Raw genomic sequence first — 21,193 nt, forward strand, 5'->3', positions numbered from 1 at the left:
CTTTGTCTGATACCTGTTTTATTTTGTTCTGACTTTAAGCTTTAATTTATGTTTTGCTAATGTGCGTCTAAATTTTGTGCAGTTGGCCACACTGTCTTCTGAGAAAGAAAAACATAACATGTGAATTGAGTAAATTACTGTTTTATTTTATTTGTGTATTATGTCACACTATTAGAACTAGAGCAACTCCCAGAAACACTAATCTATAGTCTTTACTGAAGAGTCTGTTTCTTGCCATCAGTGCACAAAACTACAAGAAGTTGATTTACTTTCAGAAGAAATCAACAGGAGATTACTAATGAGCCTTGATTTAACTCACTTTATATGTGGCACAAACAAAAGGACATTTCACTTTGAAGGAGAATTATAAACACAACACCCCCTATTACAGTCATTAAATCATCGATTTTGATGGTAAGATTGGAATGCAAGCAAGTAAAACAATTTTTTTTCAAAGACTGGGCTCTTTCCATAGTCTTAATAATACTCCAACACTGGTTTTCTGCAATGACTATCCTAAGGAGAAGAAAATCTACCAAAGAAGAGGATGCTGTTGGACTCCTGGTGCTTGATGAAGAACAGGAAAGGGTGATTGCAATGAAAATGTTCACAACCCGGGGCTGAGGTGAGGGCAAAGCCCACACTGGTGGCTGCCGAAGACTCAGTGCCTTCCTCGGTTACCACCACGAAGGACCTGTGCAGGAACTTGTGCGCATGCAGCCTGGAGGGTGAGGACATCCCGGGATAGTCAGCTCTGCACACGCTGAAGGCTTCTCCCATCCCCATGGCTGACAAGACAGCCTCCAGATCGTAACCGTCCTCCACTTCAAACCGGGGCAAGTGCAAAGTCACGTTCCTTTCTTCCATATGCCCTGGGCTCGTCCACTCTATTAGTTTTTCTGGAGTTATTTGACCTATAACCTATTAAGAAAAAAAAGGAGGGGAAGGCGGTATGGTTAGCAATACAAAGTTGAAACACTGTAACACTGATTTGTATCAATTAGAAAATATTTATTTTAATAATGAATAAAAGTAGAAATTTTATTTCACTAGACTCTTGTCTTTATATAGCAGGCACTTGTCTTTTACTTCTTTATTTAAATTATCTGTGTATATGTGAAAACTCAATAGTATTAAATGAATCTTTAAAGATGAGAAATAAGTTCTTATTCTATCCATCTAATACATACCATTTTTTACTATTCCCCTATAGTCTTTTATGAATATGTGATATATAATTTATATATATTAAGTTGTATATTTATATGAATTATATATAATTAAAATGCTATAATTTATATTATATAATATATATATTTACATAGTTGCAATCACAGTGAATGTCCATGTTACTTGTTTTAATGTAAACTTTTTCACAAGTCTGTATCTCTCCTGAATATCTTCAAACTGATAGATAATAAGTCCATCGAGCTGATAAATTTTGCCAAATATTCATCCATTCACTTTACAGTCATCTCATGGTATCCAGCATGATAGATGCTGATAGATAATGTGGATCCCAAAATAACAATTACGATGATGATGATGAATTTCAAACTAGGTATCCTAGTGTATTTAATGCAGAAATCATTGATTTCACTCAGAAAGGCAATTTTTTTCTTTTGAATTATTTCTCTAAGGCAATCCCCACAACTGGGATTTGGGGGTCAGAGTATGAATACTCTTAAAGCTTTCATACATATCGCCATTTTGCTGTCCCAAAGTTTTCCAACGTATAATGCTACTAGAGATGATTCACAGCAGCAGAACACAATCTAGTATTATAATAATATAGTATCTATCATTTACTGAGTACTTCCATGTACTGGATCCATTCTAGGAGATATCTTAGTCTAAGTTTAAATCAAAGGGACTAAGTCAAGGGGTTCAAGATTAAAGGTCTTATGGATTTGGGATGATTATTATGTGTCAGTGCAGGTTCATCCGTGCTTAAAAAAAAAAAAAATTACCATTCTGGTAAGTGATGTTGATTATGAGGGAAGGTGTGTATGTGTAGGGCCAGGGGATACATGGGAAATCTCTGTACCTTTCTCTCAATTTTGCTGTAAACCTAAAACTGCTCCAAAAAAAAAATAAAATCTTTAAAAAGAAATTAAAGGCCCAAGAAAGAAATTCAGGAGGTCTAATAGCCTGCTGAACAGGATGCAAAATTTGCTGTATGTGCAAATGCAATTTTCTGGGAAAAAGAAATAGAGATCAACCATAGAGATCATACCATTTCTCAGAATGGTGGCTGATCTTTAGAACTCCCATATGACATTAAATGTTCATTTTAGCTCATCCCCAAATATTTTAGTTATTGGTTGTTTTCAATAAACTTGATATCATCTAATGTTCCTCTTTAGACATCCATCTATAGCTGCTGCACAGAACGAGAAGTATTTTCTGCTTGGCACTGCCAGACACCAGCTCCCTAACAGAAGCCCTGTTTCCAGGCATACCCAGAAACAAGCTTTGGGATGCAGAGCCTCAGGAAATGAAAGCAAGATGGGGGGAGATGCAAGGTTTTACCTTCTCCAGACCATCTATGTCATTGGGCAGCAACACAAACATGCTTAGATCGTTGTTCTTATATGGAATCCCCAGGATTTGGGCTTGCAAGTCCTCCAGGAAAGTGAAGCTAAAGGAATGGCACTGTGTCATCATTGGCACAGATTTGCTTGTACTCTGCAACAAAGTACCAGAGCATGCCATGTCAAAAGAGGCATAAGACAACCAAGTTAGCTCACCAAAGTAATTAGCTCCACACAAAATAATGCTAAAGATTAGAGCCTCAGAGTCAACTTTGCTATCTACCATGGACATTTGCTCAAATATGACTTTAGATTTTACATTCCATGTGTAATCACATCACATAAATAAATTAAGGACCATACCTTATTCAGCCAAAATTCCTCCTCCTTGGTATTTTCTTTCTTAAATTCCCTGTCCCATTGCCCTTTAAAATAAACTATGTTCACCAGCACCAGCTTGGTGAAGCTGTTTAGAGAATCATCTGGAAACAGGTCCTTGATTTTTTCTGCAAACGAACAACAACAACAAAATTGGCCCATCTTCAAAACCACAAGTGCTATGCATGGCAGATATGATGCAGATGGACTTGACTCATCATTAAAAACTCAGCCAGGTCAGCACCTGAATGCCTTGCCGACAAAAGGTTTGCTGGCAGAATCGTAGGGAGGTTCTCACTTTGCCCATCGCCTATTTATCCCATTGGATAAATTGAGGTGTGATGGTTAAGAGTTCAAGCACTGAGATCAGATTGCCTCTGTGAGCATCCAGTTTTGCCTCTTACGGGTTGAGGAATCTCGGGCAAGTTATTTAAGCTCGCTGTGCCTCAGTTTCCAAATCTGTAAAACAGGAATAAAACCTGCCTCATAGACTTATTGCAAGGAGTAGATGACTTAATATGTATAAAACACTTATAATGTTACCTGGCTCATAAGAAGCATTCAGTAAGTGTTAGCTGTTATTATTTTTACCCATTTGATATAGTTACCACCCAAAACTTAGTGATTTTTATAGTATCGGAAAAGGAGCTAGTGTTTTTGTCTCTGGGTTTAGCCTATCCCACACGGAATACTGCCTTCAATCAGCCCTTTGATAGGCCCTCTTTTTTCCTGCTCTTCCAAATTTTATTTCATTTTTTGGACTAAGTATGAAGACCAAAAAATGCACTGTGAAATAATAATGTCTTCCTGACAAGTGGAATTTAAAAAAAAATATTTCTGAAACTCTAACACTAAAGTATCAGCTTTTGCTCCCCAAAGCATATTTCCATATTAATAGTCCTGTCTGGTATTTCCTGTGCGTTTGCCTCCTACTAAGGGATAAGGAGGGAGGATGAAGTGAGGGCTCTGTCAAGTTCTCTGCTGTGGATGGGGCTGAAAGTTGTAATCACCCCTGCATGACACTCGAGTGGAGATGAAGCCTGGGCAGCCCCAGCTGTAGGTAGTAAAGCAGGTCTTAATGGGAGGAGACTGAATGTTTCTCACTTGACAAAGAGAAAGGAACCACTGTGACATTTCCACTTATGGACCCAGACTCAGAAAGGAAGGATCTGATATAAAGGAAAAGATGTGAACCCAACAGAGACATTAGTCCAGTTTTAGGAGCCTCAAAGATATCGCAAACCACAGTCATGTGCAAGTCAGTCTCCACTGTGTTTTTCCATGAAGTTGGCTTCCTGTGGTCCCTCTCTGGTGCCCCTTGGCTCTCTACCATTTGCTGAGACCATTCCACCATCTGTAGTGTCTTTTCCCACTCCTCATGCCCAGTGCTGCCCTCTAACCCTGAAAACTTTATCTCAGGTCCGCACCCCCCAAAAGCTTGTGCACCTTGGTCCCACATGCAGTGTCAAGCTCAGGTCTTCTCTCAGAGCAGGTACTCAAGAAGTGTTTTGTGTTAAATGACAGATCCATACTCTACCATTTGTTTGGCTTTCGACCCAGGAATTAATCTTCTTTCGACTTTCATCTGCTGCGTTTACAAAATCAACAGGTTCCAGAGAAGCATGGTAATATTTTTCCACAAAATCTAAGTATTTCTTTAGAAGGAACAGAGAAGGAATAGAAAAAGGATGAAAATTCAATCTATCCATTTCCTACATCTCTAAATAAATGTGTATCTACATTAAGATGACTAACACTGTTAGCAGGGAATTTTAGGACCTGGGCAAATCACTTTGAGTACTTCCATGCACATTTTTTGCAGGTGCAATAGGGTTAAGGCAAAACTCAGAATTAAACCACCAGAATTAAAAAGAAGCTGCCAAAGGTCTGGATGTCTGGAGGACAGGCAGGGTAACACACCCTGTGATGTGGGCTGAGCCAGAGAGTCAGCTTAGGCAGCATGCCTCCAGGACCCACAGTCCTAAAAGGGCCTTTGGCCATTCATGAATACCACTCACAGATGTGGTGGACTCAGCAAAACTTACTTGAAGGAAGAGGTATGTCTTTTCTCCAAATAGCCTGTTGGCTATTTTTAGTTCATAATCATTAGTGGGTTTGCCTATCTCATCCAAAACCTCTTGGAATTGGTGATGTATCTCTTCTGTCTTGTCAATCTTCAAAATCAAAACAAGATATGTGTTTTATATATATATATATATATATATATAATGTGCTGTATTCTTACAATAAAGTAAGCTTAAGAAAAGAAAATGTTATTAGGAAAATCATAAGGAAGAGAAAATACATTTACAGTACTGTGTTCTATTTATCCAAAGAAAATCCTCATCTAAGTGGACCTGTGCCATTCAACCCCATGTTACTCAAGTGTCAACTGCGCATGAATATCAATGACTAGGGATTTCAAGGCCAGTGGGGTCAGGTCCCACTCTCTCTGTACAACAGTATGAAATGGGCCAATGTACACTGCTAAGTGGAATAGATACTGGTATAATCCCTTTGGCAAACAATTTAATATTTAATGAAGTCAAACATACATAAGCCCTACCTCCCAGATATATACTATAGACAAGTAATGTCCCATAGAAATATAATGCATGTGAACCACATATGTATAATCTTAAATTTTCTAGTAACTACATTCTTAAAAGTAAAAAGAAATAGATGAAATCAAATTTAATATTATATTTTACCAAACCAAATCTATCTAAAACATCATTTTAATATAACTATAATACATAACTATATATTAAGTATTATAAATCATTTCAAAAATAATATATAAAAATTAACAAGATATTTTACATCTGTGACATTAAAAAAAATGTATATTCGGCTTCTTTCTCCAATTCCTAACAGAGCTCGTAAGCCTTGTAATTTCCTGAGTGATAGGGGTACCAGGAGCATCTTTTGTTTTAATATTTGCTCTTTGATCCCAGTTCCTAACACAGAACTCCTAAATCCCTTGGAATTTCCTGGTATAGGAGCATCTTTTGTTCTAATGAAACAACTCTTGGTGGGATCCTGAACAGCTTCAAGGTGGGGGCTGGTCTCCAGAAAAGACCAAACCATAATTAGAAGCTTAGAATTTTCAGCCCCATCTCCCTTCCTCCAGGAAAAGGAGAGGGGCTGGAGATAGAGCTAATAGTTGATAATGCCTATATGATAAAGCTTTCATAAAATTCCCTGAACTACAGTGTTTAACGAGCTTCTGGGTTGGTGAACACATCCATGTGCTGGGGGGGTGGTGCACTCCAAAGTCCACAGTGACAGAAGCTCTTGCTCTTGGGACAATTTGGGACCTCACCCTATATATCTCTTCATCTGGCTGTTCATTTGCATCCTTTACAGTAAAGTAGTGTTTCCCTGAGTTCTGTGGGCCATTATAGCAAATTATCAAAACTAAGTAGGAGGTAATGGGATCCTCTGATTTGTAGCCAAGTTGGACAGAAGTGTGGGTGATCTGGGAACTCACTTCCTTGCAATTGGCATCTGAAGTAGGGCAAGTCTCATGGAATGGAGCCCTTAATGTTTGGGGTCTGCTCTGACTCCAGGCAGTTAATGTCACAATTGTTTAACATGAGGGGAAAAAACCCACATTTGGTGTCGGAAGTGTTGTGAGTAGTAAAGCAGTTTTCCTTCAACAAATCTTGAAATCATCAAGACCTCATACTAAAATCTTGAAATTCAGTTTTTAAAAGCAAGGTTCAGAATACTCTGAATTCATGTGATAATCAAATGTACATCTGGCTTGTCTTTGGGCAGCTCATTCTACTCATCTGTTTTCTCATCAATTAAGAAAGGAGATGAGGGGCGCCTAGGTGGCTCAGTCGGTTAAGCAGCCGCCTTCGGCTCAGGTCATGATCCCAGGGTCCTGAGATTGAGTCCCACATCAGGTTCCCTGCTCAGCGGAGAGCCTGCTTCTCCCTCTCCCTCTGCCTGCCTCTCTGCCTACTTGTGCTCTCTATCTCTCTGTCAAATAAACAAATAAAATCTTAAAAAAAGAGAGAGAGATTAGAGTAGATGGCCTCCAAGACAGTCCCCAGTCCTAATATCCTTTCAGTCAGTAATTCCATTCTTTTTTGTACCTCTGTGACTCACAGAAAAGTCCTGAGGTATGGACAGAGTTGCTATGCAGAGCCATACAGGTTGTGTCCTGCACAAAGCTGAAATTCAACCCTCATCCCCATCACCAAGCCAGGAGTGGGCACCTGTCCAAAGGGGTGTCCTTTTTTCTAATTCCCACAAAGATTCTGTACAGGCTACTATGCTTGGGAGGGAGAAGGCTCTGAAAGCAATTGTGCTCCTTGACTGAGTGGACAGTGGAGGAACTGTCTGACCCAATTCTATTGTACAAACTTCATAAGGAAGCCTGACTCTCCACATACACCGCTGACCCAACCAGACAGCCTGGCCATGTGGGATTGTGAAATGAACAGCTCGTATTGCTGGGTGATTGGAGCCATGATTTTATGAGCGTCTGGGACTGAGCTATGACTACTGTCAGGCAGATGTGCCCCTCCTGAGAGTTCTAACCATCTCCAGATGCTAGCCCTGACCTATGAACTTCCCCACATTTGAGCAGATTGTCCTTTATGTAAGGGATACTACAACCCTAGAGCTGGAAGAGACCCTAAGAAGTCAGTGGTCCTGTGCTAATATATTTTTAAAATAAAATATCAGGAAGGGGGCTTTAAAATAAAAATAGAACGTAGTAATAGTATTGCCTACTACCACCGCCGTTATTACTGGGTGAGTCACCAATGTGTTCCAGATGCCCCACTGGACACTTCATGGAGGCTCAAAGAAAATAACTTGCCCAAAGTAGCATGGCTGTTAAGTGACTGAGTCAGGATTTGAACTCAAATCTGTTTAACTCCTAAACCCATTCACTCTGCCACAGGGACTTTGCAGTCCATGGGCACTTACATCAGAGTGGTCGATGTGCTTTAAAGTTAAAGTCTTCTCAGGGCATATAGGAGGCTCAGTCGGTTGAGCGTCTGACCCTTGGTTTCAGCTCGGGTCATGATCTCAGAATCCTGAGATCATGCCCGGCTTGCGGGGTTCTTTCTTTCCCTCTCCCTCTCCCCTGGCTCGTGCTCTCTCTCCCCCTCTCTAAAGTAAATAAATACATTTTTTTTTGAAAAGTCTCCTCTTAATATTAAGGGTTTATTATTATATAATACTAGCAACCCTCCTTGGCTGGAGGGATTGCAATTGCCTAAAAATAAGTATGAACTATTAGCTCTCCTGCACATTTTCCCAGGGAGCCCACGTCAACAAAGCAGCCATCCTGAAGGTTGCAACACCTGTCTCCTCACCATTTTTTCCTCGGTCTTGATTCTTGAGCTCTCTGCATCTTTTTCAGAGAAAAGCATCTGGAAGGGACAGAAAATAGTGTGGTTGTGGTCAGAATAGAGAAACCCTCACACAGAATCAGTAAAATGTTTAAGAAATCTCAGCGGTAAACAGGTAACATGTCTCTCCTTTGCAAAATCACACAAAGGTCTCAACTGCCCATTGATCTCACCTACAGTGGTTTAGCCATTCATGTATTGATCTTTGATGTGTCATTTATAGCCTCTTAGGGATTTCACAACTTCTTCCAGTAGGTTCTGTTCTTCATGCTTTATCTTTAATTATGAGGTTAATGACTTTGGACAAGGCTGCTCAGCCCCCGCTCAAAGGAATTTCAAGCACCAAGAAGCAGATGGCATGGCGATATTTGGAAAATGAGGAGGACGTACCTGACAGATCTGAAATTCCTCTGTGTCTTCATACACATTCTCTGTTTCTCAGCCCCATTTCAAGGTAATGCTGGAGGGCAGCCCCCAGAGATGAGCCCATGCTGGACAGCAACAGGAGGCTCCTTACCTTCTGTAACTGGACTGCGGTGACTCCTCGGGCCTCCAGGACGAGCATGCCAATGGCAGCTGAAATGCCCACGGGGGAAAAGAAGATGTTGCCATCATGTATTTTATTCAGCTTTTGGAAGAGATTAAACCCAAACTGAGTGTATGCTGCACCAGGTGAATCCATGAAGATTCCAGCAAGATCTAGAACAACAACAACAATCAGAACCAAACGAGAACATTTCACTTGTTTGAATTGCTTTATGTCACAGGAGCCCTTCTGTTTCTCTTCCTCTCCCTGCATTGATTCAGAAAATAGAGATTTTCATCCTCCCAGGGAAAACTCACTGCTGTCTGCTTCTCCCCCTTCTCTTGGCTTTCTCTGGACAGAAGATGTGAATCAATCCAGCAGCATACAGTGTTTCTGTTCTCATTTCCCCAGGCAGTGGGGTTAATGCCTAAATGGTTTCCTTCTCTCTTGTTCTCTGCCAGAGCCTGCCTATATCTGCACTCTGCCTCCTGCTGTGCCAATCTCTGCACCCACCTCCCCCACCCCCGGCAGGCCCAGCCCTTGCCTGTTCCTGTCTAGCTGTCCAGCTGCTGGCCCATGATCAGACCAGTGGAAGGCCTAGGAATCCCTGCTGACCTCAGGTCCAAGCAGTGTTCTCCAATCCAGCCTTAAAATAATAAAGCCAACAGCTGCTCCTTCTCTGATACTTTCTATTTCTCAAGATCTCGTGCAGAGAGTGGCAGGATACATTAATTCTCTTAAACCCCGATCCCTAACTGCATGAAAATTTGACTCTGGGCTGAATTTTCCCTGAAGGGCAAAGATATGTCTCTTTGCCATGGATTATTAAGTAGGGGCGAGAGTGTTTTCTTTTCTATACTTCTCTATATTGTTTCAGGCTCATACCATGAGTTCATGTTACTTTTGTTATCTCACACAAAAAGAAATAATTTTTAAGAGCAATTAATATTTACCAAAATAAGCTAAGACACATTTTATATTTTCCTCCCCAGCAGCTATGTTATAACTAGTTTATAAAGGTTTCCAGAAAAATCCTAAAACAAGAATGAGATTAATTAATGCAGAATAAAATTTTCTGCAAGCCTAAATACTTTGAAGGGGTTTGGCCATCAAAGGCCCATCCCTGCTAAGGCATTCTACATCTGCTGTTAAAACTTCCATTTCAACCCCAAGTTGCCTTGCAGGGATTCCTTGCAAGTTAACTGAGAAATAAAATGAATCAAATTACTGTCAAACAAGATGATGATACATTGTCACTACATGGCTGTGTAGGCTCTGTATTAAATAAAACCAGCCCAACAAAAACTATGCATAACAAAAGTACTTCTTTCAAATAAACAAACATCAGTGTTCTTAAAAAACAGAAGTCTTAAGTTGAAGCCGAAGAAAGAACTTACCTGGTTTTTGGAGAGACGGAGGTGGCTGAGCAAAGAACCAGGAAGCATGTGTAACATGAGTTGTTGAGATCTTTAATTTATAGTGCTCTCTCCGCCTCTCCCTAGTCATTATCGTTGCATTTCCAGTGAAACAACCTTTGGTTTCTCAATGACTATTTCCCTAATAAAAATTAACATGCAAGGTTTTTGACAAAACTGAGGATTGGGTTTCCTATTTCTTCCACTCATGGCCATGAAGTTATGCACTTGTTGTCAGTAATTGTTCTGTGAACTCAAAAAGGGTGCACCTTACGACATAGAGGAATAGAGTTTAAATTCTAACTTCTCCAAAATCCCTTATAAAGGATTTTGGAGGACCAAGCATAAAGAGATAAAAATCAACCAGACAGGAAAATAAGACTTGAGGAGCTCAACCCAGGACCCAAATGGCTGAGTCAAATGAATTTTGACCCAGTGGAGAGACTGTGAAAGGTCTTCATCCTCAATGATCTTGAGGATCCTCTGGAAAGAATTGTTCAGAACACTGTTTCTCCATCTTAGATACAAACAAAAACGATGCCCAGACAACTTAAGCAAGCATTTTCTAGGATAAGAATCAGACATCAGAATTTTTATCACCCCAGGTGATTATGATGTGCAGCCAAGGTTGGAAATCACTGGCTTATAGGCTGATGAAGATCTGATTTAATGAATACTTTACTTGCCATGGATGTTCAGGGTTGTGTCCTGACAAGCCCAGTCTCTGCAATAAAGTAAACTTAGCAGTTGCATTATTTTGAGATGTCAAATGCAAAGAAGAATGAAAGAAAACTATCTTGCTAGAAAAGAAGCAGAAAAAGTAGTGAGACACACACACACACACACACACACACACACACACACACTGCACTCTTGTTCTCAAGCATTCTTTCCATGAATTATGAAGTCCCTCATTTTAGTTGACTCTGTAAACATTTGGTGAATGTCTACTATGTACCAAACACTGGGCTAAGGACCAATAATTCATAAACATCCAACAAGCTCACTGATTTCAGGAAAACAACACTATTTAAAAAAAAAACTCAATAAGAAATACATCTCCAAATTCCAGTTTGTCCTGCTAATCCTGAGGCATCCCTACCATCTCTACTGGTCCATTAAAGAAGCAGTACTTGCTACTAGGTATTTATCCAAAGGATACAAACATAGTAATTTGAAGGGACATAGGCACCCCAATGTTTATGGCAGCAATGCCCACAATTACCAAAGTATGGAAAGAGCCCAGATGTCCATAGACAGATGAATGGATAAATAAGATGTGGCGTATATGTACAATGGAATATTACTCAGCCATCAAAAAGAATGTTGCCATTTGCAACAGTGTGGATGGAACTAGAGGGTAATATGCTAAGCGAAATAAGTCAATCAGAGAAAGACAAATCCCATATAATTTCACTCATATGTAGAATTTAACGAATAAAACAGATGAACAAAGGGGAAGGGAAGGAAAAATAAGAGGAAAACAGAGTGGGAGGCAAACTATAGAGACTCTTAACTATAGAGAACAAACTGAGGGTTCCCGGAGGGGAGGCTTGTGGGAGGGGGGTGAGGTATCTGGGTGATGGGCATTAAGGAGGGCACCTGATGTAATGAGCACTGAGTGTTATATGCAACTGATGAATCACTGAATTCTACCTCTGAAACTAATTATACACTATATGTTAGTTAAACTGAATTGAAATAAAAAAATAAAGAGCGCTTGGATTATTCTCAGCTTTAGTCTTGCGTAAAGGGTGTGAAAATTTGTCATCGTTGCCAAGAAACAAATCTTAGAAGGGCATCTTAGCTCTTCCCTCTCACCTGCACGTCTGCCTAAGGAAGCAGCTCAGTGATGAACCTTTTAGGGGCACGGGTAATGTATGTGCCAGTCTCAACACTTACAGTTTGCCTTCTGTTTTTTAATATTCTGATTACAGCTCTTCAAGCAACTCAAAACAGTAGTTAATTAATTTTACTTTCTCATTGTCACTGAGAGATACACCAATGGGGTAAGATTTGGAAAGAATCAGCACTTGGTTATGGAGTTAATCCTGGATGCCCTTGAAATGAAGATTTTCTTTAAAATGGTATGAAATCTGAGTTGTCAATAATGCTCTATGTTTGAACATCCCTATCAGTATATGTCTTCTAATTCCTTTCTCTGTGACCCTAGACCCCCTGTTCTATGGTCCGGCTACCTCCACAAGCCCTCCGCTTTTTCCTAAGGCATTTCCTCTACCAGGCATTTTCACAGGGAGGCCTGGCTTTCCCCTGAGGACCACACATCCCACAGTCTTCCCTGGGACAATGACTCACATCTCGGGATCAGGAAGCAAGGTCCCCATGCCTAGTGTCCTGCTCTAGCACCTTCCAAAGACTTTCTTCCTTCAATCACCTTCAGTGTTCCCTTTAGAGACTTACCCCTTCTTTCCCCAACCACATCTTCCCCCCACCCACAACTGTGCACATGCAAGTTCTTCCTGTCTGCTCCAACCCCACCACTCCTCTGTATATCTTCACAGTCCATGCTGGCGGCATCTCCCACTTTCCTGACCCTCCCCTTCCCTCTCCTCTGTGATCCACATACATGGTCACACTTTGGGTGTCGTCACCACCAGGAACTGCTCCTACTGGAAATTACTGGACCCCGAAACTCCCCCCTCTGTTTATAGATTCTCATTCTTGTTCTTCCTAAACCTAATCTTCAATGTCATCACAGCCTCCAATCATTGGACCCCTCCCTAACCTTCTGTCTCATCAGCCCCTTCCTCCTAGTATCAAAACCGTCCCAAAGGTAGAAAATAACACTGATAATTAGAAACCATAAAAGTGGTTCCAATGCTTCTGAGTGAGGACATGAAAATAATGAAGCCCTGAGCCAGAGTACTCGGGGGTTCCCCACCCATCCCAAGTTTTGGCACAACCTCTGCACATCTGTGACTGATACTGGCATGTGACACTTTTCTTCCCCAAGCCTATAATGTAATGGTTGCTGCTGGGTCCCAACCAGATTCCCTTTGCTAGCCAGTACTTCTGTCACCCAGCTGATGTTCAGCTGACAATTCAAATGGGAGCCATGCAGCACACCCCTCCTGGCCCAGGCACACCTCAGCTGTGACTCACTGGCATAATGATATAAAAGGACGGGACAGCCCCCTTGCATCAAGACAGGACTGATTTTGTAGTGTAATTTGTCCTCCAGAGCTTCGGCCACATGATCAGAGTGAATCCAATCTCTAGCTGAGACCACACGATTGATGAACAGGTTTCCCTTCCCTGTCGTGCTTCTCTCAAGGAAACCCTCCCCTCTCCTCCTCACCCAGAAAACTCCCTGAACAAGAACCCCTGTCTGCAGCATTGCTTCTAGGGGAGCTGACCAAGACTACGTGTCTTCATATCTAGCCCAAGCAAGCTCTCTCACTGTTTGTGCTTTCTAAACATTCCTTGGCAATTCTTGCACATACTCTCCTTTAAAGGAGCTTTTCCACCAGTTTACCAAGGTCTATGGAAATTCCCCCAGGGATTTAGATTGGAACCTTTATTTTTTTTAAGATTTTATTTATTTATTTGAGAGAGAGAATGAGAGATAGAGAGCACGAGAGGGAAGAGGGTCAGAGGGAGAAGCAGACTCCCTGCCGAGCAGGGAGCCCGATGTGGGACTCGATCCCGGGACTCCAGGATCATGACCTGAGCCGAAGGCAGTCGCTTAACCAACTGAGCCACCCAGGCGCCCTAGATCGGAACCTTTAGAACAGATACATTCACGTGGGAGAAATTGTCATCTTCACATACTGAGCCAAGACTATGTTCATCTTACATGTCCCTCAGTAGAGGTTATAGATAGATAGAAAGGAATAGAGAAACAAAGAGATGGAAAACCAGTTTTGTCTTTGCAAACAAAAATGAAACAAGTATGCCCACTATTCCTGCTCCCATTCAAAACTGAACCAGGACTGGAGGGAAAGAATAGGAAAAAAATGGAGAATTCAACAAATGTGACAAGGCGATTAAATGATTAATTAAGTTTCAAGACCCAAACCAAAATAAAATTATCATACACAGAGAAATTGACACATACATTATAAGAATTTAAAAGTGAGTTTAACAAAATTGTTAACAGAAATGTGCATTCATGGGCACCAAGAGATACATATGATGGTAGAACATAAACATAAATTATGGTGTATTCACACAATAAAATACTACACAGCAATGACAAGGAAAGAACTCAAGCTATAGATGACAAAATGGATGAGCATCAAAAACAATATTGAAGAAAAGAAGCCAAACGCAAAAGAATATAGACTGTATGATTCTATTTATATGAAGTTCAAAAGCAGACAAAACTAAACTATAGCACTGCAAGTCAGCATACTGGTTATATTTTGAAGAAGATTAAGAAAGTAAAAATTAGAAAGTGATGCAAAGGATGGGGGGGCGCTTTGGGGTAAAGATAATGTTATATATATATTTTTTTTTACCTGGACAGTGGTTGCATGGATGTTCACTGACAAATCAATGAACTCTATGTTTATATTTTTGATATTTATGTATTTGTGTTATTCATCACACAGAAGCTCATGTATTTTAGACTTATTCATAAATATTTTATACCTTTGATATTCTTGTGAATAGAGTCTTTGGTTTTTCCATTCATTCATTTATTCAACGAGTATTATTTGAGCACTTTCTCTGTGTCAGATACCAATTTAAGAACCGAGAGACAGCAATGAATAAGATGTAAAAGATTCATTGGGGCGCCTAGGTGGCTCAGTTGGTTAAGCAACTGCCTTCGGCTCAGGTCATGATCCTGACTCGATCCCAGGATCGAGTCCCACATGGGGCTCCCTGCTCAGCAGGGAGTCTGCTTCTCCCTCTTACCCTCCCCCCTCTCATGCTCTCTCTATCTCATTCTCTCTCTCAAATAAATAAATAAAATCTTTAAAAAAAAGATGTAAAAGATCCATTCTCTCATCAGATTGACATTCTGCTGGGGAGATGTGTACTATAAATAAAAAAATGAATAACAGGAAAATCTCAAATAGAATTAAATGCAATGAATTAACTGAAATGTCGAACTTGCAAATAGCTATTACTGGTGTATAAGAAGGCTTTTTTTTTTAATTTTGGGTAACTAGCTAACTAACCATCTTGAAGAACTTTCTTATTTGGTAAACTGTCAGCTAACTCATCTGGATTTTTTAGAAAGATGATCATAAAATCTCTGCATAATGAGTTAGTCTCTCTTTACCAATATTTACTCTTCTGGTGGAACGGTTCCATCAGTTTAATGGAAGTCACCTCATTTCAAGTATCTGTGCACATAATTCAGATCAACAAGCAGAGCAAGAAGGCACCATTTGTTTTATAAGCTGTGCTTTACTATATACCAACAGGAGAGGGTACTCTTGAATCCAGAAACATAGCCTTCCTAAAGTCGTGTCATTTTTAGTCCTTTTTAGTCCAAAAATTCCGGTCTGTGATTCATCAGTCTTACACAATTCACAGAACTCACCATAGCACATACCCCCCGCCAATGTCTATCACCCAGCCACCCCATCCCTCCCACCCCCCACCACTCCAGCCACCCTCAGTTTGTTTCCTGAGATTAAGAATTCCTCATATCAGTGAGGTCATATGATACATGTCTTGCTCTGATTGACTTATTTTGCTGAGCATAATACCCTCCAGTTCTATCCACATCATTGCAAATGGCAAGATTTCATTCCTTTTGATGGCTGCATAATATTCCATTGTGTACATACACACACACATATATATACACACATCTATATATATATATACATATATACACATCTATATATATACCACATCTTCTTTATCCATTCATCTGTCAATGGACATCTTGGCTCTTTCCACAGTTTGGCTATTGTGGACATTGCAGCTATAAACATCGGGGTGCATGTACCCCTTCGGATCCCTACATTTGTACCTTTGGGGTAAATACACAGTAGTGCAATTGCTGGATCACATGGTAGCTCTATTTTCAACTTTCTGAGGAACTTCCATACTGTTCTACAGAGTGACTGCACCAGTTTGCATTCCCACCAACAGTGTAGGGGGGTTCCTCTTTCTCTGCATCCCTGCCAACATCTGTCATTTCCTGACTTGTTAATTTTAGCCATTCTGACTGGTGATATCTCACTGAGATTTTGACTTGGGTTTCCCTGATGCCAAGCAATGCTGAGCACCTTTTCATGTGTCTGTTGGCCATTTGGATGTCTTCTCTGGGAAAATGTCTGTTCATGTCTTCTGCCCATTTCTTGATTGCATCATTTGTTCTGTGGGTGTTGAGTTTAAGAAGTTCTTTATAGATTTGGATACTAGCCCTTTATCTGATATGTCATTTGCAAACATCTTCTCCCATTCTGTCGGTTGTCTTTTGGTTTTGTGGACTGTTTCTTTCGCTGTGCAAAAACTTTTTATCTTGATGAAATCCCAATAGTTCATTTTTGCCCTTGCTTCCCTTGCCTTTGGCGATGTTTCTAGGAAGAAGTTGCTGTGGCTGAGGTCGAAGAGGTTGCTCCCTGTGTTCTCCTTTAGGATTTTGATGGACTCCTGTCTCACGTTTAGGTCTTTCAACCATTTGGAGTCTATTTTTGTGTGTGGTGTAAGGAAATGGTCCAGTTTCATTCTTCTGCATGTGGCTGTCCAATTTTCCCAGCACCATTTGTTGAAGAGACTGTCTTTTTTCCATTGGACATTCTTTCCTGCTTTATCAAAGATGAGTTGACCATAGAGTTGAGGGTCCATTTCTGGGCTCTCGATTCTGTTCCATTGATCGATGTGTTTGTTTTTGTGCCAGTACCATACTGTCTTGATGATGACAGCTTCGTAATAGAGCTTGGAGTCTGGAATTGTGATGCCGCCAGGTTTGCTTTTCTTTTCCAACATTCCTCTGGCTATGCGGGGTCTTTTCTGGTTCCATACAAATTTTAGGATTATTTGTTCCATTTCTTTAGATTAAAGTTCCATTCTTTTGTGGTATTTTGATAGGGATTGCATTAAATGTGTAGATTGCTCTAGGTATCATTGACATCTTCACAATGTTTGTTCTTCCAATCCATGAGCATGGAACGTTTTTCCATTTCTTTGTGTCTTCTTCAATTTCTTTTATGAGTATTTTAGAGTTTTCTGAGTACAGATCCTTTGCCTCTTTGGTTAAATTTATTCCTAGGTATCTTATGGTTTTGGGTGCAGTTGTGAATGGGATCGACTCCTTGATTTGTCTCTCTTCTGTCTTGTTGTTGGTGTATAGGAATGCCACTGATTTCTGTGCATTGATTTTACAGCCTGCTACTTGACTGAATTCCTGTGTGAGTTCTAGCAGTTTGGGGGTGGAGTCTTTTGGGTTTTCCACATAAAGTATCATATCATCTGCAAAGAGTGAGAGTTTGACTTCCTCTCTGCCGATTTGGATGCCTTTGATTTCTCTTTGTTGTCTGATGGCTGTGGCTAGGACTTCTAATCCTAGGTTGAATAGCAGCGGTGAGCGTGGCTAGCCCTGCCGCGTCCCTGACCTTAGCGGGAAGCTCTGTTTTTCCCCATTGAGAATGATATTGGCTGTAGGTTTTTCATAGATGGCTTTTATGATATTGAAGTATGTACCCTCTATCCCTATACTCTGAAGAGTTTTGATCAAGAAAGGATGCTGTACTTTGTCAAATGCTTTTTCGGCATTTATTGAGAGGATCATATCATTCTTGTTCTTTCTTTTGTTAATGTATTGTATCACGTTGATTGATTTGTGGATGTTGAACCAACCTTGCAGCCCAGGGATAAATCCCACTTGGTCATGGTGAATAATCCTTTTAATGTACTGTTGGATCCTATTGGCTAGTATTTTGGTGAGAATTTTTGCATCCATGTTCATCAAGGATATTGGTCTGTAATTCTCCTTTTTGATGGGGTCTTTGTCTGGTTTTGGGATCAAGGTAATGGTGGCCTCATAAAACAAGTTTGGAAGTTTTCCTTCCATTTCTATTTTTTGGAACAGTTTCAGAAGAATAGATATTAATTCTTCTTTAAATGTTTGGTAGAATTCCCCTGGGAAGCCATCTGGCCCTGGACTTTTGTTTGTTGGGAGATTTTTGATGACTGCTTCAATTTCCTTAGTGGTTATAGGTCTGTTCAGGTTTTCTATTTCTTCCTGGGTCAGTTTTGGTAGTTGATACATCTCTAGGAATGCATCCATTTCTTCCAGATTATCTAATTTGCTGGCATATAGTTGCTCATAATATGTTCTTAGAATTGTTTGTATTTCTTTGGTGTTTGTTGTGATCGCTCCTCTTTCATTCATGATTTTATTTATTTGGGTCCTTTCTTTTTTCTTTTTGATAAGTCTGGCCAGGGGTTTATCAATCTTGTTAATTCTTTCAAAGAACAAGCGCCTAGTTTCGTTGATCTGTTTTACTGTTTGTTTTTGTTTTTTTTTTTTTTTTGGTTTCTATTTCATTGATTTCTGCTCTGATCTTTATTATTTCTCTTCTCCTGCTGGGTTTAGGCTTTATTTGCTGTTCTTTCTCCAGCTCCTTTAGGTGTAGGGTTAGGTTGTGTATTTGAGACCTTTCTTGTTTCTTGAGAAAGGCTTGTATTGCTATATACTTTCCTCTTAGGACCGCCTTTGCTGCATCCCAAAGATTTTGAACAGTTGTTTTCATTTTCATTGGTATCCGTGAATTTTTTAATTCTTTTAATTTCCTGGTTGACCCATTCATTCTTTAATAGGATGCTCTTTAGCCTCCATGTACTTGAGTTCTTTCCAACTTTCCTCTTGTGATTGAGTTCTAATTTCAAAGCACTGTGGTCAGAAAATATGCAGGGAATGATCCCAATCTTTTGGTACCAGTTGAGACCTGATTTGTGACCTAGGATGTGATCTGTTCTGGAGAATGTTCCATGGGCACTAGAGAAGAATGTGTATTCTGTTGCTTTGGGATGGAATGTTCTGAATATATCTGTGAAGTCCATTTGGTCCAGTGTGTCATTTAAAGTCTTTCTTTCCTTGTTGATCTTTTGCTTAGATGATCTGTCCATTTCAGTCGGGGGGGGCTTTAAATTCCCCCACTATTATTGTATTGTTGTTGATGTGTTTCTTTGCTTTTGTTATTAATTGGCTTATATAAGTGGCTGCTCCCACGTTAGGGGCATAGATATTTACAATTGTTAGATCTTCTTGTTGGACAGACCCTTTAAGTAGGATATAGTGTCCTTCCTCCTCTCTTATTACAGTCTTTGGTTTAAAATCTAATTTGTCTGATATAAGGATTGCCACCCCAGCTTTCTTTTGGTGTCCATTAGCATGGTAAATGGTTTTCCACCCTCTCACTTTCAATCTGGGGGTGTCTTTGGGTCTAAAATGAGTCTCTTGCAGACGGCATATCAGTGGGTCTTGTTTTTTTATCCAATCTGATAGCCTATGTCTTTTGATTGGGGCACTTAGCCCATTTACATTCAGGGTAACTATTGAAATTATGAATTTAGTGCCATTGTATTGCCTGTAAGGTGACTGTTACTGTATATTGTCTGTGTTCCTTTCTGGTCTATGTTACTTTTAGGCTCTCTCTTTGCTTAGAGGACCCCTTTCAATATTTCTTGGGGGGCTGGTTTTGTGTTTGTAAATTCCTTTCGTTTTTGTTTGTCCTGGAAGCTTTTTATCTCTCCTTCTATTTTCAATGACAGCCTAGCTGGATATAGTATTCTTGGTTGCATATTTTTCTCATTTAGTGCTCTAAATATATCATGCCAGTCCTTTCTGGCCTGCCAGGTCTCTGTGGATAGGTCTCTTGCCAATCTAATGTTTCTACCATTGTAGGTTACAGATCTCTTCTCCCGAGCTGCTTTCAGGATTTTCTCTTTGTCTCTGAGACTCATAACTTTTACTATTAGATGTCAGGGAGTTGACCTATTTTTATTGATTTTGAGAGGGGTTCTCTGTGCCTCCTGGATTTTGATGCCTCTTTCTTTCCCCAAATTAGGGAAGTTCTCTGCTATAATTTGCTCCAATATACCTTCTGCCCCTCTCGCTCTTTCTTCTTCTTCTGGGATCCCAATTATTCTAATGTTGTTTTGTCTTATGGTATCACTTATCTCTCAAATTCTGTGCTCATGATCCAGTAGTTGTTTATCTCTCTTTTTCTCAACTTCTTTATTTTCCATCATTTGGTCTTCTATATGACTAATTCTCTCTTCTGCCTCATTTATCCTAGCAGTTAGAGCCTCCATTTTTTATTGCACCTCATTAATAGCCTTTTTGATTCTGACTTGGTTAAACTTTAGTTCTTTTACTTCTCCAGAAAGGGTTTCTCTAATAACTTCCATGCTTTCTTCAAGCCCAGCTAGTATCTTTAAAATCATCATTCTGAACTCTAGTTCTGACATCTTACTAATGTCTGTATTGATTAGGTCCCTGGTAGTCGGTACTGTGTCTTGTTCTTTTTGTTGAAGTGATTTTTTCAGTCTTGTCATTTTGTCCAGAGGAAAACAGATGAATGAGTGAACGAAATGCTAACAGGGTAACAACGTCCCCAGAAAATATACACTAAACAAATCAGAAAAGACCTGAAACTGGGGGAAAAGAAAGGGAAAGAAAGAAAAAAGATAAAGATAAAAACAAACAAACAGAACATGATCAAATATGATCAGGCTGGTGCATAGATCAGTGCCACACACGAGATTTTGGGTGTATTTTGGTCTGTTAGAAGAAAGTGCCTCCCAAAATTTTAAAGAAAGAAAAACTTATATATGTGCAAAAATAAGGGTTAATACGATGAAGGGATGGAATATGACTGTAAAGATGAAAATTATAAAAGATTTTATAAAAGGAATTGATAAGATAAGAAGTTGGTTGAGAAAAGAAAGAAGAGGATTTAAAAAGAAAAAGAAAAGAAAAAAAAGGGAGAGAATGAGCAGGCAGGAGACTAGAACAAAGCCATATACTAGAGA

The 21,193-nt window shown here is 39.9% G+C and overlaps 1 protein-coding gene across 3 annotated transcripts; it reads right to left on the reverse strand.

Moving 5' to 3' along the window:
- Positions 1-516: 516 nt before the first annotated feature.
- On the reverse strand, positions 517-8,969 carry SERPINB13 (serpin family B member 13). Of its 3 annotated transcripts, XM_073897967.1 has the most exons (8): positions 8,805-8,969; positions 8,240-8,308; positions 6,874-6,894; positions 4,958-5,086; positions 4,450-4,567; positions 2,898-3,040; positions 2,533-2,688; positions 517-921 (listed from the first exon to the last, which is right to left on the reverse strand). In XM_073897967.1, exons 1-8 carry the CDS (start codon positions 8,967-8,969, stop codon positions 517-519), a joined length of 1,206 nt encoding a protein of 401 aa, XP_073754068.1. The 3 variants fall into 3 exon arrangements, with proteins under 3 accessions (XP_073754068.1, XP_025742521.1, XP_073754069.1); XM_025886736.2 differs by lacking the exon at positions 6,874-6,894 and having other exon boundaries at positions 8,252-8,308; XM_073897968.1 differs by lacking the exon at positions 6,874-6,894 and having other exon boundaries at positions 4,958-5,077.
- Positions 8,970-21,193: the final 12,224 nt, after the last annotated feature.

Source organism: Callorhinus ursinus, unplaced genomic scaffold (genome assembly GCF_003265705.2).
Source record: "Callorhinus ursinus isolate GAN/ISIS: 27379988/994484 unplaced genomic scaffold, GSC_fseal_2.0 scaffold11, whole genome shotgun sequence".
Lineage (NCBI taxonomy): Eukaryota > Metazoa > Chordata > Mammalia > Carnivora > Otariidae > Callorhinus > Callorhinus ursinus.

Excerpts from the sequence above, each read along its gene's own strand:
- SERPINB13 (XM_073897967.1), bottom strand. The coding sequence starts at position 8,969 with ATGGATTCACCTGGTGCAGCATACACTCAGTTTGGGTTTAATCTCTTC. Across the intron at positions 6,895-8,239 it reads AAAAAATGGTGAGGAGACAG|AGAGCACAAGTAGGCAGAGA; the intron begins GTGTTGCAACCT and ends ACAGAGAGATAG. Across the intron at positions 2,689-2,897 it reads AGGAATTTTGGCTGAATAAG|AGTACAAGCAAATCTGTGCC; the intron begins GTATGGTCCTTA and ends ACTTTGTTGCAG.